This window comes from Ziziphus jujuba, chromosome 10 (assembly GCF_031755915.1).
Source record: "Ziziphus jujuba cultivar Dongzao chromosome 10, ASM3175591v1".
Classification (NCBI taxonomy): domain Eukaryota; kingdom Viridiplantae; phylum Streptophyta; class Magnoliopsida; order Rosales; family Rhamnaceae; genus Ziziphus; species Ziziphus jujuba.
Genome location: NC_083388.1, coordinates 37216 through 50628, shown reverse-complemented (window position 1 = coordinate 50628; position 13413 = coordinate 37216). Strand labels below are relative to the sequence as shown.

The 13413-nt window shown below is 30.4% G+C and overlaps 1 protein-coding gene across 2 annotated transcripts; it reads right to left on the bottom strand.

The window, feature by feature from the left end:
* Positions 1–6237: 6237 nt before the first annotated feature.
* On the bottom strand, positions 6238–9718 carry LOC125421142 (protein ASYMMETRIC LEAVES 2). Of its 2 annotated transcripts, XR_009634628.1 has the most exons (3): positions 9445–9718; positions 7640–8394; positions 6238–6533 (listed from the first exon to the last, which is right to left on the bottom strand). XR_009634628.1 is itself a non-coding variant. In XM_060812327.1 (2 exons), exon 2 carries the CDS (start codon positions 8374–8376, stop codon positions 7690–7692), a length of 687 nt encoding a protein of 228 aa, XP_060668310.1. In that variant the 5' UTR covers positions 8377–8394; positions 9445–9718; the 3' UTR covers positions 7489–7689. The 2 variants fall into 2 exon arrangements, 1 of the variants encoding a protein (XP_060668310.1); XM_060812327.1 differs by lacking the exon at positions 6238–6533 and having other exon boundaries at positions 7489–8394.
* Between the last annotated feature and the right edge of the window lie 3695 nt (positions 9719–13413).

Below are 13413 nucleotides of genomic sequence, written 5' to 3'. Positions count from 1 at the left end.
CTCAGTAAATGAATAATTTCATTAAAATAAATAAAATTATTTGATTCCAACTCGAATTGATGTACTAAACGAATAACCGTACCAAATACATAAAATGATGTCAAATGAGATTAATTTAGTTGATAAACTACTCATATCTATGATTGGAAAGTTATGAAATCGAGATACCGACTAAAAGGGAAAAAATGCATAAGATGTTAAATGATCAACACAACAAATGATTACTTGCAAAAAATAATAATACATATATTAACATTTGCAATACATATCAAGAAAATTTTACTTAAATCTTCTTCTTTTTTCAATTTAGCTTGCTTACAAAATATGCATTTAAAGTTTTTTTTTTTTTTTTTAACTTTTTCTTTGCACCTACAACAAACTCAATCTCATTTTTATTTTTTATTTTTCTATTGCATACACTCATTTTACATATTCTATATATCAAATAATTATTTAAAGTTACAATAGTTTGAAAGACCTTTTTTAAATAAACAGTCAGTAAATTACACCTCTCATATGAATCATTATCATAATCTAGTAATTGTATTTATTATCCTTGAATGAATACAATATTTATTTTTTTGGACTTTTGTTTATCGATAAACTAATATATATATATATATATATATATTCATTTATCAATAAATAAAAATGTCTTTAAATTAATCATTTTTAATAGGAAATGACTATTCATTTATAAGGTTTTACTGTACAACCAGATTCAAGTTTATGCCCTTTTGTTAATAAAATATTTTTCCTTTATTAACTATTAAATTACATCAATTTTTTTATTAAACAAAATTAGGATCATTTTAAGATGAGATTTAAACATGTATTTAAATCCATATCAAACCATTAATTGATTTTGAAATTTCAGCTCTCAACCTTAAAGTGATCCGAAAATTAATATATGAAGAAGTAATACCATAACCATCAGGCTTACTTGATGCTACCCTGATTCTCTCTCCCCATGTTAGAGTTTTAGAAATTAATCCCCGTTAACATTAAGATATAGAACCTACACAACCAAACTTCATAATAAATAATAGTAGAGGTAGTAATAAATCTATCAAGATGCAGAACAAATGCAATATGTTAATATTTAATTGACTTATGTTTAGTTATACTTATCCTTTCAAGTATTCTTTTATCCATAACTAAGATATATTAAGATGTTAATCAATAAAAAATATATATATTGATATATAACACATGACACTTGACTCATATCTTAGTAAACTTTTGATAATTTTAGCATTACTCCTTGATAATAAGCTACTAGTCTAAGATGCTTTGGTACTTAGTGTCCTTTTGGGATGATTCTTCGGGATCAATTACTTTCTTGGAAGTGATTCCTAAAGAATTTATTTAATCGGAAATTCCTTCATAATTATCAAATAGATGATTTCTTATAAAAGAAAATCAGTTTTTTTTTCTATTATTATTTTTTAATCCAACATTACAGGAAGTGCTTTTATCCTCTTTGTAATGCTGTTAGTATAATAAATTATACGAAAATTAATTTTGAAGACTTAACTTTAAGGCATGGATAAAGAGTACTGTTAAGAATTAAAAAAAATCAAAAAAAGAAGAAGAAAAGAATGAATCTTCTATATAAACAAGTAATTATAAAGTTCACGATAGAAAAAACAATAAATAAATAAATAAATAAATAAATTAAAAAAAATCCAAAAACGACCAAACTAATATTAATTCCTAGAGAAGCACTATAGTACATATGTATTATTATTATTTTTTTTTTATAGAACATATGTATTATTGAAAATCGTATTTAGTAATTGCTTGGTAATTTTATGTGAATACCATTAATTACTGAAATTAATAACTTGCTTTGTGCGGGGTAATTTTAACTAAATAATGTTAATTCCGAGAGGTACTATAGTACAAATATATATATATATATACATATACATATATAAACGGAAATTCTATGGTGAGGACGGTCCGTATGAGTACTGCAATATTAGTGACGGTTTTTCATAGTATTAACGACGGTTTCTTAGAAAATCGTCACCAATACTATAAAAAACCGTCACCAATACTGTGGTCCGCATAAGGACCGTCTGCACCATAGATGGACTGCATATATAAATATATATATTTATATATATATATATATATATATATATATATATATATAAATATAACTTTGTTTTCGCTGAATAAGAACTATAGTACATATGTTTAAACAAACTAATTTTCTATATATTCATCACTATATTTGCAAAAATATATGTTTATATATATACATCACTATATATTATGTCATAAATTGTGTGCATATCTATGATAGCTATATATAAAAGTTACGTGTACATGGTGATCAAATGAATCACATTTAGAGCATGCATGTTTAACAATGTATCATAAACATAAATTTCTATCTAATTTTATCATAAACATCAAAATCAGCCAAATATTATTTTGAAAAGATTAATTTAACTTGTTGAGTTATTTATTTAATTTCAAGATTAACCTTGGGAGCAATGAGTTATGTTTGTTAATTTAAATAGATTTAAATAGAAAATTCTTAATTAATTACTAAAAAAAATACTAGCTGTTTTAGCTTTTAAAAAATCTTGATTTAGTCGCAAAAAGTGATGAAATTATTCACCAAAACAAAAAAATAAGTGTTGAAAGTACTAGTCACATAGTAGAAATTTTTAAATGACCAGTTAATACTTATGAAAAAACAAATGTTCAGATACATGCAAGCAAAGTAAATATAATATTCTTCATAAATAAGGAGGTTTCATGCATGCATCATTGCCTGCGCTATAAGAAAGGGCAAATTTTATTTAGATTCCTTTAGATTTGCAATAGTTACATTTAAATCTCATGCTTTTAGAAAAATTATTGTTAATCTCAAATTAGTCTTACAACCCAGCTTTCAAGGTTTTAAAATACCTCATAAGGAAAGATATTCACACTCACTTATATGAAAGTGTTTCGTTTTCCTTTCCATCCAAAAGGGGCCCAGTGTCCTAGCTAGGACACCAATCCGGGTCCGGCTCTGATACCATCTGTAACAACCCAGACCACCCGCATGCGATATTGTCCTCTTTGGGACTGGGGAATTCTCTTACAATCCAGCTCTCAAGGTTTTAAAAGGCCTCGCAAGGAAAAGGTATCCACATCTACTTATATGGAGTGTTTCGTTCTCCTTTCCAACCGATGTGAAATCTCACATTAGTTTTCTATATATTTATCAAAACAAAATCATCCATTAATTTTTAACAATTAAAAGCCAAAAGAGATAAACATACGTTTGGGATTTTGCTTTTAAACCCTCACTTTTGGGTTATGAGTGAATTTTTCATTAAATATATTGTTTGATAAACTTATAGATTTTAAATTTTTAATAATCTAACCTTTCTAAAAGCTAGAATATGAGAAGTAGCTAGTGATAATTTCATAGATTCTCCTCATAGTATAATCAAGGTTTGAAATTAAAATTATTATTATATCCTTCAATAAATAACAATTTTTTTTACCAATTTATATATATATAGTAATAACATATACATATATATATATATATATATATATATATATATATGTATAAGGAAATAATCATGTATATCTATTTTATTTATTATATATAATTAAAATAGTTAAATAGGATTTTTTACCGAACATTCAAATTCTAATTTTGTGAATTTTTTATAATTTTAAAATAATAGTTTACCGAAACGAATCAGATTGTTATAAAAATTGATGGTTACTTCAACATAGCTTATGCTGATTCTTTCGTCAGCTACCGCAATCACAAACCAAACCTAAAAATCAATGTTTTATAGTTAAATAATATTCTGAAAATTGACCCTTAACAGTTAAAATTAATTGGAAAGAATGACATATGGGAGGTTAATAATAATTATTCTATAGTATGGGATCAAAATGCAATCACGGCAAAATTAAAAGGGTTGAAAAGAAATTATCCCCCTATATGCACTATATAAATATAAAGTATTTTATTAGAAAATTTATGATTTAATTAAATCAGAATACTTATCTGATAAAAGTTTAATAATAGATAATGTACCAAGTAATACTCAAATTAAAGTATAAAATCCTAAATAAAATATGGCAATCTTTTAATATTTGTTATTTTTAAAAAGGAATTTGATAGTGGCATATTTCAACAAAAAAGTATTGTGTATAAGAGTTACTTTATATCAGCACACACATTGTGGATCCATTCATTTCCTCCTATGTGTTTCCATCTAATCTAAAAATTACACATGTGAAAATATAATATTTTTTTAATCTTTTAATAATATATTTCCTATTTCACTAGGTTTTAGATGCAGATAGTTTTAGATTTTATATCAAATTGTTTTAGATCCAGACTTGATAGAGATCTACAAATTTGAGTTGCTAGGTTGCCAAGAAAAAGAAAAAAAAAAAAAAAGCTCATGGTCCTCGGAAAGAACTTCGATAGCCACCATTGAGAAGTACCCAAGCCGCACCCCAGCCTTCGTCGCCACTGACAACCCCAGCAGTCTTGTGGCCACCGAGAAGAAGCCCAGGCTATGAGACTGTCAGGAAGAACTACAAATCACCGATGCTTTGAAGACCCTGGCTTTTCCCTTTGTATTTAAATGACTATTTTTCTTTTTTAATTAAAAATATGATGTGGAGAATTAAAACATATTTTTAATTAGGTGGAAATACATGGCAAAAATGGATCGTTTTTGATAATATTTAGGCTGACGTGCAATAACTGTTGCATACAATGAACATAACATTGTTACTATAATTATTTAAAAAAAAAAAAAATCAATGTTACACTAGTATGATCAAAAAAAGAAAAAAAAAAAATTAACGTTACTGCATCTCTCTCCCAAATTAAAGGGTTTCCATTAATCCATATACCAACATCTCATTAATATTCCTCCATTTTGATTGTGACTGGCTAAGATTGTATATGTGTGCAGGTGTATATATTTCAGCGGTATTAGCTGATTAAATATATAAGAGAGAGAGAGAGAGAGAGATGCATCACTGGCAAAATGCTATTAAAGGCACAGCCATCATTGCAAAAGTACGTCATCATTGTCATTCAAACGCATTTGTTATTATTTGATTTGACTACGTTTTCATATTCAAACCAAACCAAAGCAAAATTACAAAAATATATATGAGATTAATTAACTAAATGAATCCATTAATTAATTAATTTCAACTCTCGCAACTTTTTAGTGCATGCTTAATTGGTTTCTCTTTGGCTTTGGATTTTGAGCTTCAAGTAGTTTTTGGCATTAGAGTGAGGCAATTAAATGGCCTTGACATTTCAGCTGCAGCGGCCTTTCGTATTTCTGGCAGACAGAAAGAGTGTATTTGTGTGTGCGTGTGCGTGTGCGCGCGCGTGTGAGAGAGAGAGAGAGAGAGGGGTGAGAATGAGAGGTTCCCAAACTTAATTCTCCCACCCACCTTCTCACTTCTCACTTCTCACTTCTCATCGCCCGGCCTTTTTTGTCTGCATTCCGTTTGTCTTCTGCTTATGTTTAGGGAAATGCCTTCTGCTTAACAGTCTCCATGACATCCAAACTAATTTAGCTCAAGCATTTATTAGATATGCTGCTTGGTAAATGATTCGGTTTGCAGCTGCGTCCGTCCAAATAGAATATATATTTCATATATATATATATATATATATATATATATGTTTCTGAAAAAATATACAACAAAAAACCAAAAGAAAAGAAAAAAGAAAATGAAAGAGTAACTCGATGAATCAACCGTAGCATGAACCATAACCAAAATTGAAATTCTTGACATGTTATATCGCCTAAATTTAGCATTTACCTGACATGCTGTTTACTTACTTCTTTATCATTGAAAAAAAAAATATATATATATATACTCTTAAAGAAATTAATAAATAGGACTGAATAATGTTGTTGGTGTCATATATATAATATTTGACTAATCGCGAAATGTGCATAGATCCAAGGCTTCATCATCAAACCTCGCAATGATAAATAATAGATGCTTAGTTGCAAATAATATGCAGCTGTCTGCCTTTAAAAAATATATAGGTATATATATAAAGAGCCGAAACAAATGCAGACCCACCGTGCCAGGTATAATGTCACAACCTAAGAGGAAAACCCCACGAGCTAACGCTGTCTTTATCACTCTATATGAGACTGAAAAAAGAAGTACCATTACGTTTTCAAAACAATTTTTTTTGCCTTTTCTTTATGGTGGGGGCAGGGGGAGGGATGTGTATATATATATATATACACCATGTATGTGTGTGTATAAAATTACCAGAATACTTGGACATGTCAAATAATATAACAAAAAAGTCTATGGAACTGTATCAAATTCAAATTTAAAAAGAAAGGCCAGACCCTGATCTCTCCCTCTCTCCCTCCCTGTCTCTCTCACTCTCTCTCTCTCTCTCTCTCTCTCTCTCTCTCTTTCTTTCTCTTTCTCTCTGTGTGTCTGATTCTGATTACTCTTTTTACTTTCCCTGATATGAATTGTTTATCCTTGAAACCCTGCATATTTATCAAAACAGAAGAAGAAAGAATAAGGTTACTCTTTTTATTTATTTATTTTTATTCGGTAATGAAAGAATAAGGTTACTCAGCCGTCTGTAATTGCATTGATTTATATATATAAACAATAATAAAAAGCAACTAATCAATTAGAACATTAGGAAACTAAAAACCTCTCTCGTCCAAAAATGCATGGCAGTAGTGACTGTATGAAGCAAGCAGCAACCATGCATGCGTATTGCAAGGCTGTAATATGAATAATAGTTGCAGACAAATAACAGTCTGAGACGCTGGGAGCTGCACTGTCTCCACAGTGTGGGAAATAAAATAAAATTGGCCATGCGCGGACATATTCTTTCATAAGCTTTATATCTTTCCTTTCTTTTTTCTTTTTCTATACGTTTATATAGTGAAAAAGAAAAAAAAAAATACATGACGATTAATGTGGTAAGACTAGCTACTTTTGTAGCAACATATCATGGTCATGAACACTCAACACGCACTGAGATTTGTGTCTTTTTTTATTTTTTTATTTTGAATTTCTTTCAATTATTTGGAATTCTGATAAGATGTGGCCACTTCTATTATAAGTGAAAAAAACTAGCTCATTCTTACTTAGATAGGAACAGAACAAATCACTTTTAGGGGATCCATATCTATCTATTATAGCTAGCAGTATACAAAATTTCCGCATTAAATTTTATTCCATTGAGTTAATTTCTCCTCTAACCCATCCTTTTCAAAGAACCTAAAAACTTTCCAACTCTAGAACTCCACCTGATCTATCCTTTCTATATATATATATATATGCATTTCGGTCAAAATTTTAGTAACATAATTTTATAATTTATATATTTAATGTTCAAAATAAATTTTATATATTTATATGTAGAGCATTAAAATTGACATAATATTGTTTTCTGAAAGTAACCATAATTTCAGCAGTCAGAATGAATGATGTACATTAGAAATGTTTAAATAACATCAACATTATTACAAGATTCATTTTTTAATTTCATTTTGAAAAGAAGAAAAAAAAAAAAAAAAAAAAAGGGGAAAATTACAGGCAGCGCCTGAGGCAGTAGGGAGTATGGAAATTAGCGTACCTATGGAAAGGTTTTAGGTTAATTATCTGAAATCGAGGCGGAAGGAAATCCTAAGAGGGATCGATGGTAGTGCGGCGATCATTCCCTCCAGCAGCGCTACGTTGCTGGAACTGACTCAGCTGTCCGATGCTTGCCGTTGCAGAGACGTTCATGGCCAAAAGGCTGGCATCGTAGTTGGTTCCAGCGGTGGCGATCATCTGCTGCTGCTGATGCTGATAATGATGATCCCTAGGGAAAAACTGATGATGATGGTGGTAGTGGTGATCCCGTCCACCACCACCGCCGGCACCGCTACCCGATGAAATCAGATTGATGCTGCCGAGGTGGTTCTGGTTGTGATTGTGTGTGGCAGCCGCTGCTGCTGCTGCGATGAGGCCATGGCTGGTGATGCCGCCGAGGTTCTGATACTTGGAGAGTTCGGATTTGGCGCAGCTAAGGTCCATTTGGAGCTGGCGGAGTTGGTGTTGGAGGAGAGAGATGACTCCAACGCAGCCGTAGACAGGGTCACGGAGGCGCATATCGGCCTCGTAGGCCAAGGAATTGACGGCGTCTTCACGCTGGTGGGGGTGCAACTCGTTGAGAAGTTTGGTAACGTTGCTTGCTCCGAACACTTTGTGAACATTTGCGAACTTCTGGGGCTGGTCTGGTGGGAAGTACGGTGCGAACACGCATTCTGGTTGGCATTTCCTACGCAGGAACTTGCATGCAGCACATGGGGAATTAGATGACGATGCCATTTTCCACCCCTTCCTATTCTGATCCATCCAATATCCAATAATAATATATGATAAGACACAAATTAAAATAATATTCATTATTAATACAACGTCGTCATCATCTACATCTACTATGTGTTTATGCCTATCAAGCAATTAATTTGTGTGTGTATACCATATGAAATATGCACGCAAATATTGGATTTATCAACTAACCGGCCTCGGAGGTGAGTTGGGGTAATGAAAAAAGAAGTTAAAGAAGGGTCTTGTCTTGTTTTTTGAAAAAGGAGAACAAAGCGGGGAAAGAAATGATGTAATTAATTAATGATAGATGAAATAAAAGAGACAAAAAAGAAAGAAAAGTAGTTCCAGCACAAAGCTTAATTAGAATACATCGTGGCGGCCGGCTTTTGGTGGCAATATTTGGGCTTAGGGTTAGTGGCAGCGGGCGATCAACGAAAGATGCAATTTCAAGAAACTAAACCCGGCAAAGGAAAAAAAAAAAATATATATATATATATATATATATATATAAAGAATAAGAAATCGAGCATAAATGGAGGCTGGATATTGTCTCTACAAATTTTGGGGAATGCAAAATGGCACATCTATAATAGGAAAGAATAGATACCGGAAGCAAGAAGAAACCACAAAAATGAAAAATAAAAATGATCAGGGATATATAACACAAGGATCTAGGAATATAATTTATATTCTTTCCTAGCTAATTGATTTTCTGAAGAATCAAAAACAAAAATCTATTCTATTGTTTTTTTCCCGATAGATCGAGTTTACCGGCGGGTAGAACTGCAAAAGGGAAGCTAGATATATGAAATGTTCTAAAGAAAAGATCAGTAATACAGGTGCTCACAAAAATATATAAATATATATATATACAAACATACATGGTGCTATGATTTTCTTGAGGAACAAATTAATTAGAAAAGATTTTGGTATCTGAATCTCTCTCTATCTACTTCATAGCACTAGCAGCAGCAGAAGCGTATACAGGCAGAAAGGTTTCACAATTCATAAATTATAACTATATAAACAGTTTGAGGAGAGAAGGTAGAGATTTGACTACTGTACCTTTAAATTTGTAGGGTAGGTAGGGTTTAGAATAGAAAACAGACTGTGTGAGTTTGTAGGAGGAAAGATGATGGGTGGATTTACCCACGGGATAGGATTGGATCTCGTGAAAGCAGAGAAGATCAAGAAAAAGGAGTTTTGTTTCACTGTTTACGATGAAAAGTATGAAAGCAGATCTTGCTTGAATTCCATAGTGGTAGCTATAAATATTTAATTTACCCCAATTAATATTTTGCTGTAAAGATACGAGACTTTTTAGAATGGTTTTTTTTTGTTTGACAATTAATATATGGAAGACTTCCTTCCTTTGGACATTGGATTATCTTATATACATATATATCATCCTCAAAAGTTTATATTCTACTCTCAGGAATTAAAAATAAATCAATTAATTAATTAAGAAAGTGGTGAAAAGTGGAAATTAATTAATTAGAAGAGAACATAAATGAACTAATTAAAAAGAGTACTATTCTAGAAAAAAATAATAATAATTAAAAAGAGTATGTGTATATTGCTGACTCTGACCGCTGAGAGTGAGAGAGCTGATCTTGGGCTGGACTGGACGAAAGAGAGTAACCGAAGTCGAGCTTAATTGTATATGTATTCTTCTTCCTTGTCTTAGGAATTTAATATTTGATAAAAAAATATAATAATAATATAAAATATTGAGGAAGAGAGGAAAAGTAGCAGTACAAATATTTCTAGTTGTATGGAGTGGGTTGCCTCGATTTCTTCGGTCAAAGCTTTTTACTTTACACAAGTTGATCGATATGCAGGAAGAATTGACCAATGGATGGATATTGGTTCTCCAAAAGCTAGCCTTAGTTTGAAGCTAGCTAGCTTTTGCACTTCTACCACTACTGTTTCAGTTTCTTGTTATTTCTCTTTCCTCTTCCTTTTCGTTTGGACGTCAGAAGACTAGTTTGATTTGATGATCTTTGTCTTACCTTTTTCTACCCTGGAATTTTTTTTCCTATTATTATTATTATTATTATTATTATAATATTTTGTCTTAAAATTAAAGTTGCTGGTTAGTTGAGATGTAATAATATCAGATAATATTAGCTATATCTAACATGGCTTGCTTGCCTTCATGCGAATTTGGTCCTCTTTGTGGCATTCTTATCGCTTCTATTTCTTCGCCATGGCATATAAAGATGATGATATGTCAGAAAGGCAGGCAGGGCGATGGAGAGGGAAAGGAAAAAAGAGTGTTGGAGCGAGAATGAATGAGAAAATTATGAAGAATAAGACGAGGTAATATATCCGCGAGACGAGGGAAAGTCCCCCAAAAGCAGAGGCTAAGGGGACGCGGAGAAAGCAAACACAGCTAGCGTGGTGTGTGGGTGAGACTCTTCCTTGACTCGTCTTGACTCTTGAGAGAGAGAGAGAGAGAGAGAGAGAGAGAGTGGGAGTGAGAGTGAGAGTGCGAGTGAGGACTAAGGAGAGTATTCCTTCTTCTCTATCTGTGGTCTCTTCGTAACTTTCTGATATGAAGTTGTTCTTCTTGTAATAATTATAATCAGTCTCTCAGAATTTGGGGTATGTGATGTTTTGTAGTGACATGACCCATCCTCCATCCCCAGCCTAGCCCCTTGTACGCCAATTAGTGCACTGTCTACCTACACGTAGCATAACTCTCTCTTCAACATTTTAATTAAAAAATAAAAATAAACAACAACCTCCATCGATCCGTTATATATATATAATATTCAGGTTGTGCATTCTGTCCCCTCTACAGTTTGTCCTACCGTCTCTGTTACGGTATTGCCATCTCAAATAAAGAAATATCTTTCTTTCATTAAATGTTTTCTTTTGCTTTAAGCGTATAAATTATTATTAGTTATACGTCTTCCGTTTCCAATCTCCGCATATTCTAGGGCTTCATTGACCAATCTGTTTAAGCAAACTATATGGGCAATAACTATTACTTCTAAAATAAAAATAATAAAAATAAATTGGGAAATAAAATAAAATATTTATTATTTATTATTATTGATGATAGTTACTATTTTATGTAATAAATTTTAATTGAAATATTTAATTTATTATTTTTTATATTAAAATTTTATTGATAATTATTCACCAACAATAATAAATAGTATTTTTTCAAAAATAATTATTTTTATTTATATTTTTAGTAAAAATATTGAGAATCCACGTTCAACATTTATAAATATTTTATTCAAAATTGTTTAAATTTGGTAAATATTAATTAAAAGTTAAGTTTTATATTTTTAGTATATGATAGCTAATCTAAATAAAAAATTATCAAAATATGGTATAATTGTTTTAAATTTTTTCTAAATTAAAATACTAGTAATTCTAAAATTATAAAAAATAATTGTTATCATTTCAAATAGAATCTTGTCTATTTTGTAAGAATAATTATTTTCAAATTCAAAAACGTAATGAACATAGGGAAAAAGATTTTATGAAATAGAACTTTTCTATACTTGTATGTATCCTATGTATCAAACGTCACTTGAGTAATAACTTGACAAATACATAATTAATTATCAAAAGAAAAAAAGGTATCAACTTGACAATACAAAACTACAGATATAAGGAGATCTAGAGATATTGAAATACAAACATGAATTTTTTATCCTTAATTTTCATCCTTCTTGCATGCTTGTGTCTCTATTTAAAAGCCTCAAGCCAACTGTCGATCATTGTGGTCATCGATTACAAAGCTAAGAAGTTACATCATTTTATTGCTCGATTAATGGAAACAAAAAAAAAAAAAAAAAAAAGGAGGTTGAGATAGTTTCAATGAGGCAGCAATTATATATGTTTCTTCGATGACCAGGGCAAATGGTGTTTGGATATTGATTTTCCAAATTAATATATTTGATCAATTGAAATATTATATTTGGAAATCGATTAAATATCAGGAGTAGCACATTGATTAAAGATTAAACGTCATGCTTTGTGAAGATGGAATTTGCATTAGTTTCATATTAGAAGTGCATGAAGTTTGCTCAAACATCTCTTCTTATATAAATTGAAGCTTTATTGGCATCGAAGAAAATCCCCACATTTAATAATAATAGATGACAAGCAAGAAAATAAAGCACAAAAAATCCCAATTATGTTGGCACCATTTAAACCTTACTAACTAATATGACAATTAGACAACTTAGTTAATATTCTAGAAATTAATTTAGTCAATTTTATTGTTTTGCATTGTTTTAAGTTGAAATTTAATTTTAATTTAAACTTTGTTCTTCAATAATTAATATAATCATATAAGTAATTTGATTCATTTAAAATTGTTTTTAGTTTGATGTGGCATATTTGTGCACTAGGAGACGCTAGGTAGTTGGCATGGATATATATATATATATATATATATATATATATATATATATATATATATGTAAATGTATACGCACATTCATGAAGATACATATATATATTTTTACCAAAAAAAGAAGATACATATATATATATATATATATATATATATATATATATATATATATAGATATGTATATCGAGTGTCATGTATTAATATTTGACTAGTTTGTAATTAGTTGTATACTTATTTTATAATATCTTATTTCCATTGGTAGACTTGTTACTCTATATTGTTATTGTTTTTAATTTAGTTATCGCACTTAATATGAGATTTTTTATGCATTTTGTATGGGATTTTTTGTTTAGAGCTTCCCAGAAGACCACCTAGCCATGAACTATTTGTAACACCCGGATTCGAGAAAATGCCCCGAGTTTGAATTTTTGACTGGGTTTGACTAAGATTGATCGAGGTTGACTAAGTGGATTACATGATTGACTTTTTATTGTAAGAGGATTTTTGTATTGACCAAGATACCATGGCAAAGTACTCATCGACACAAGTTCGTAAACTAGTAGTATGCTAAAATCGGAACTAAAAATAGAAAGTTATGGTCAAAACAAGATGCGATCGGGATTAATTGGTAAATCTGAAGTTGACTTTTTATC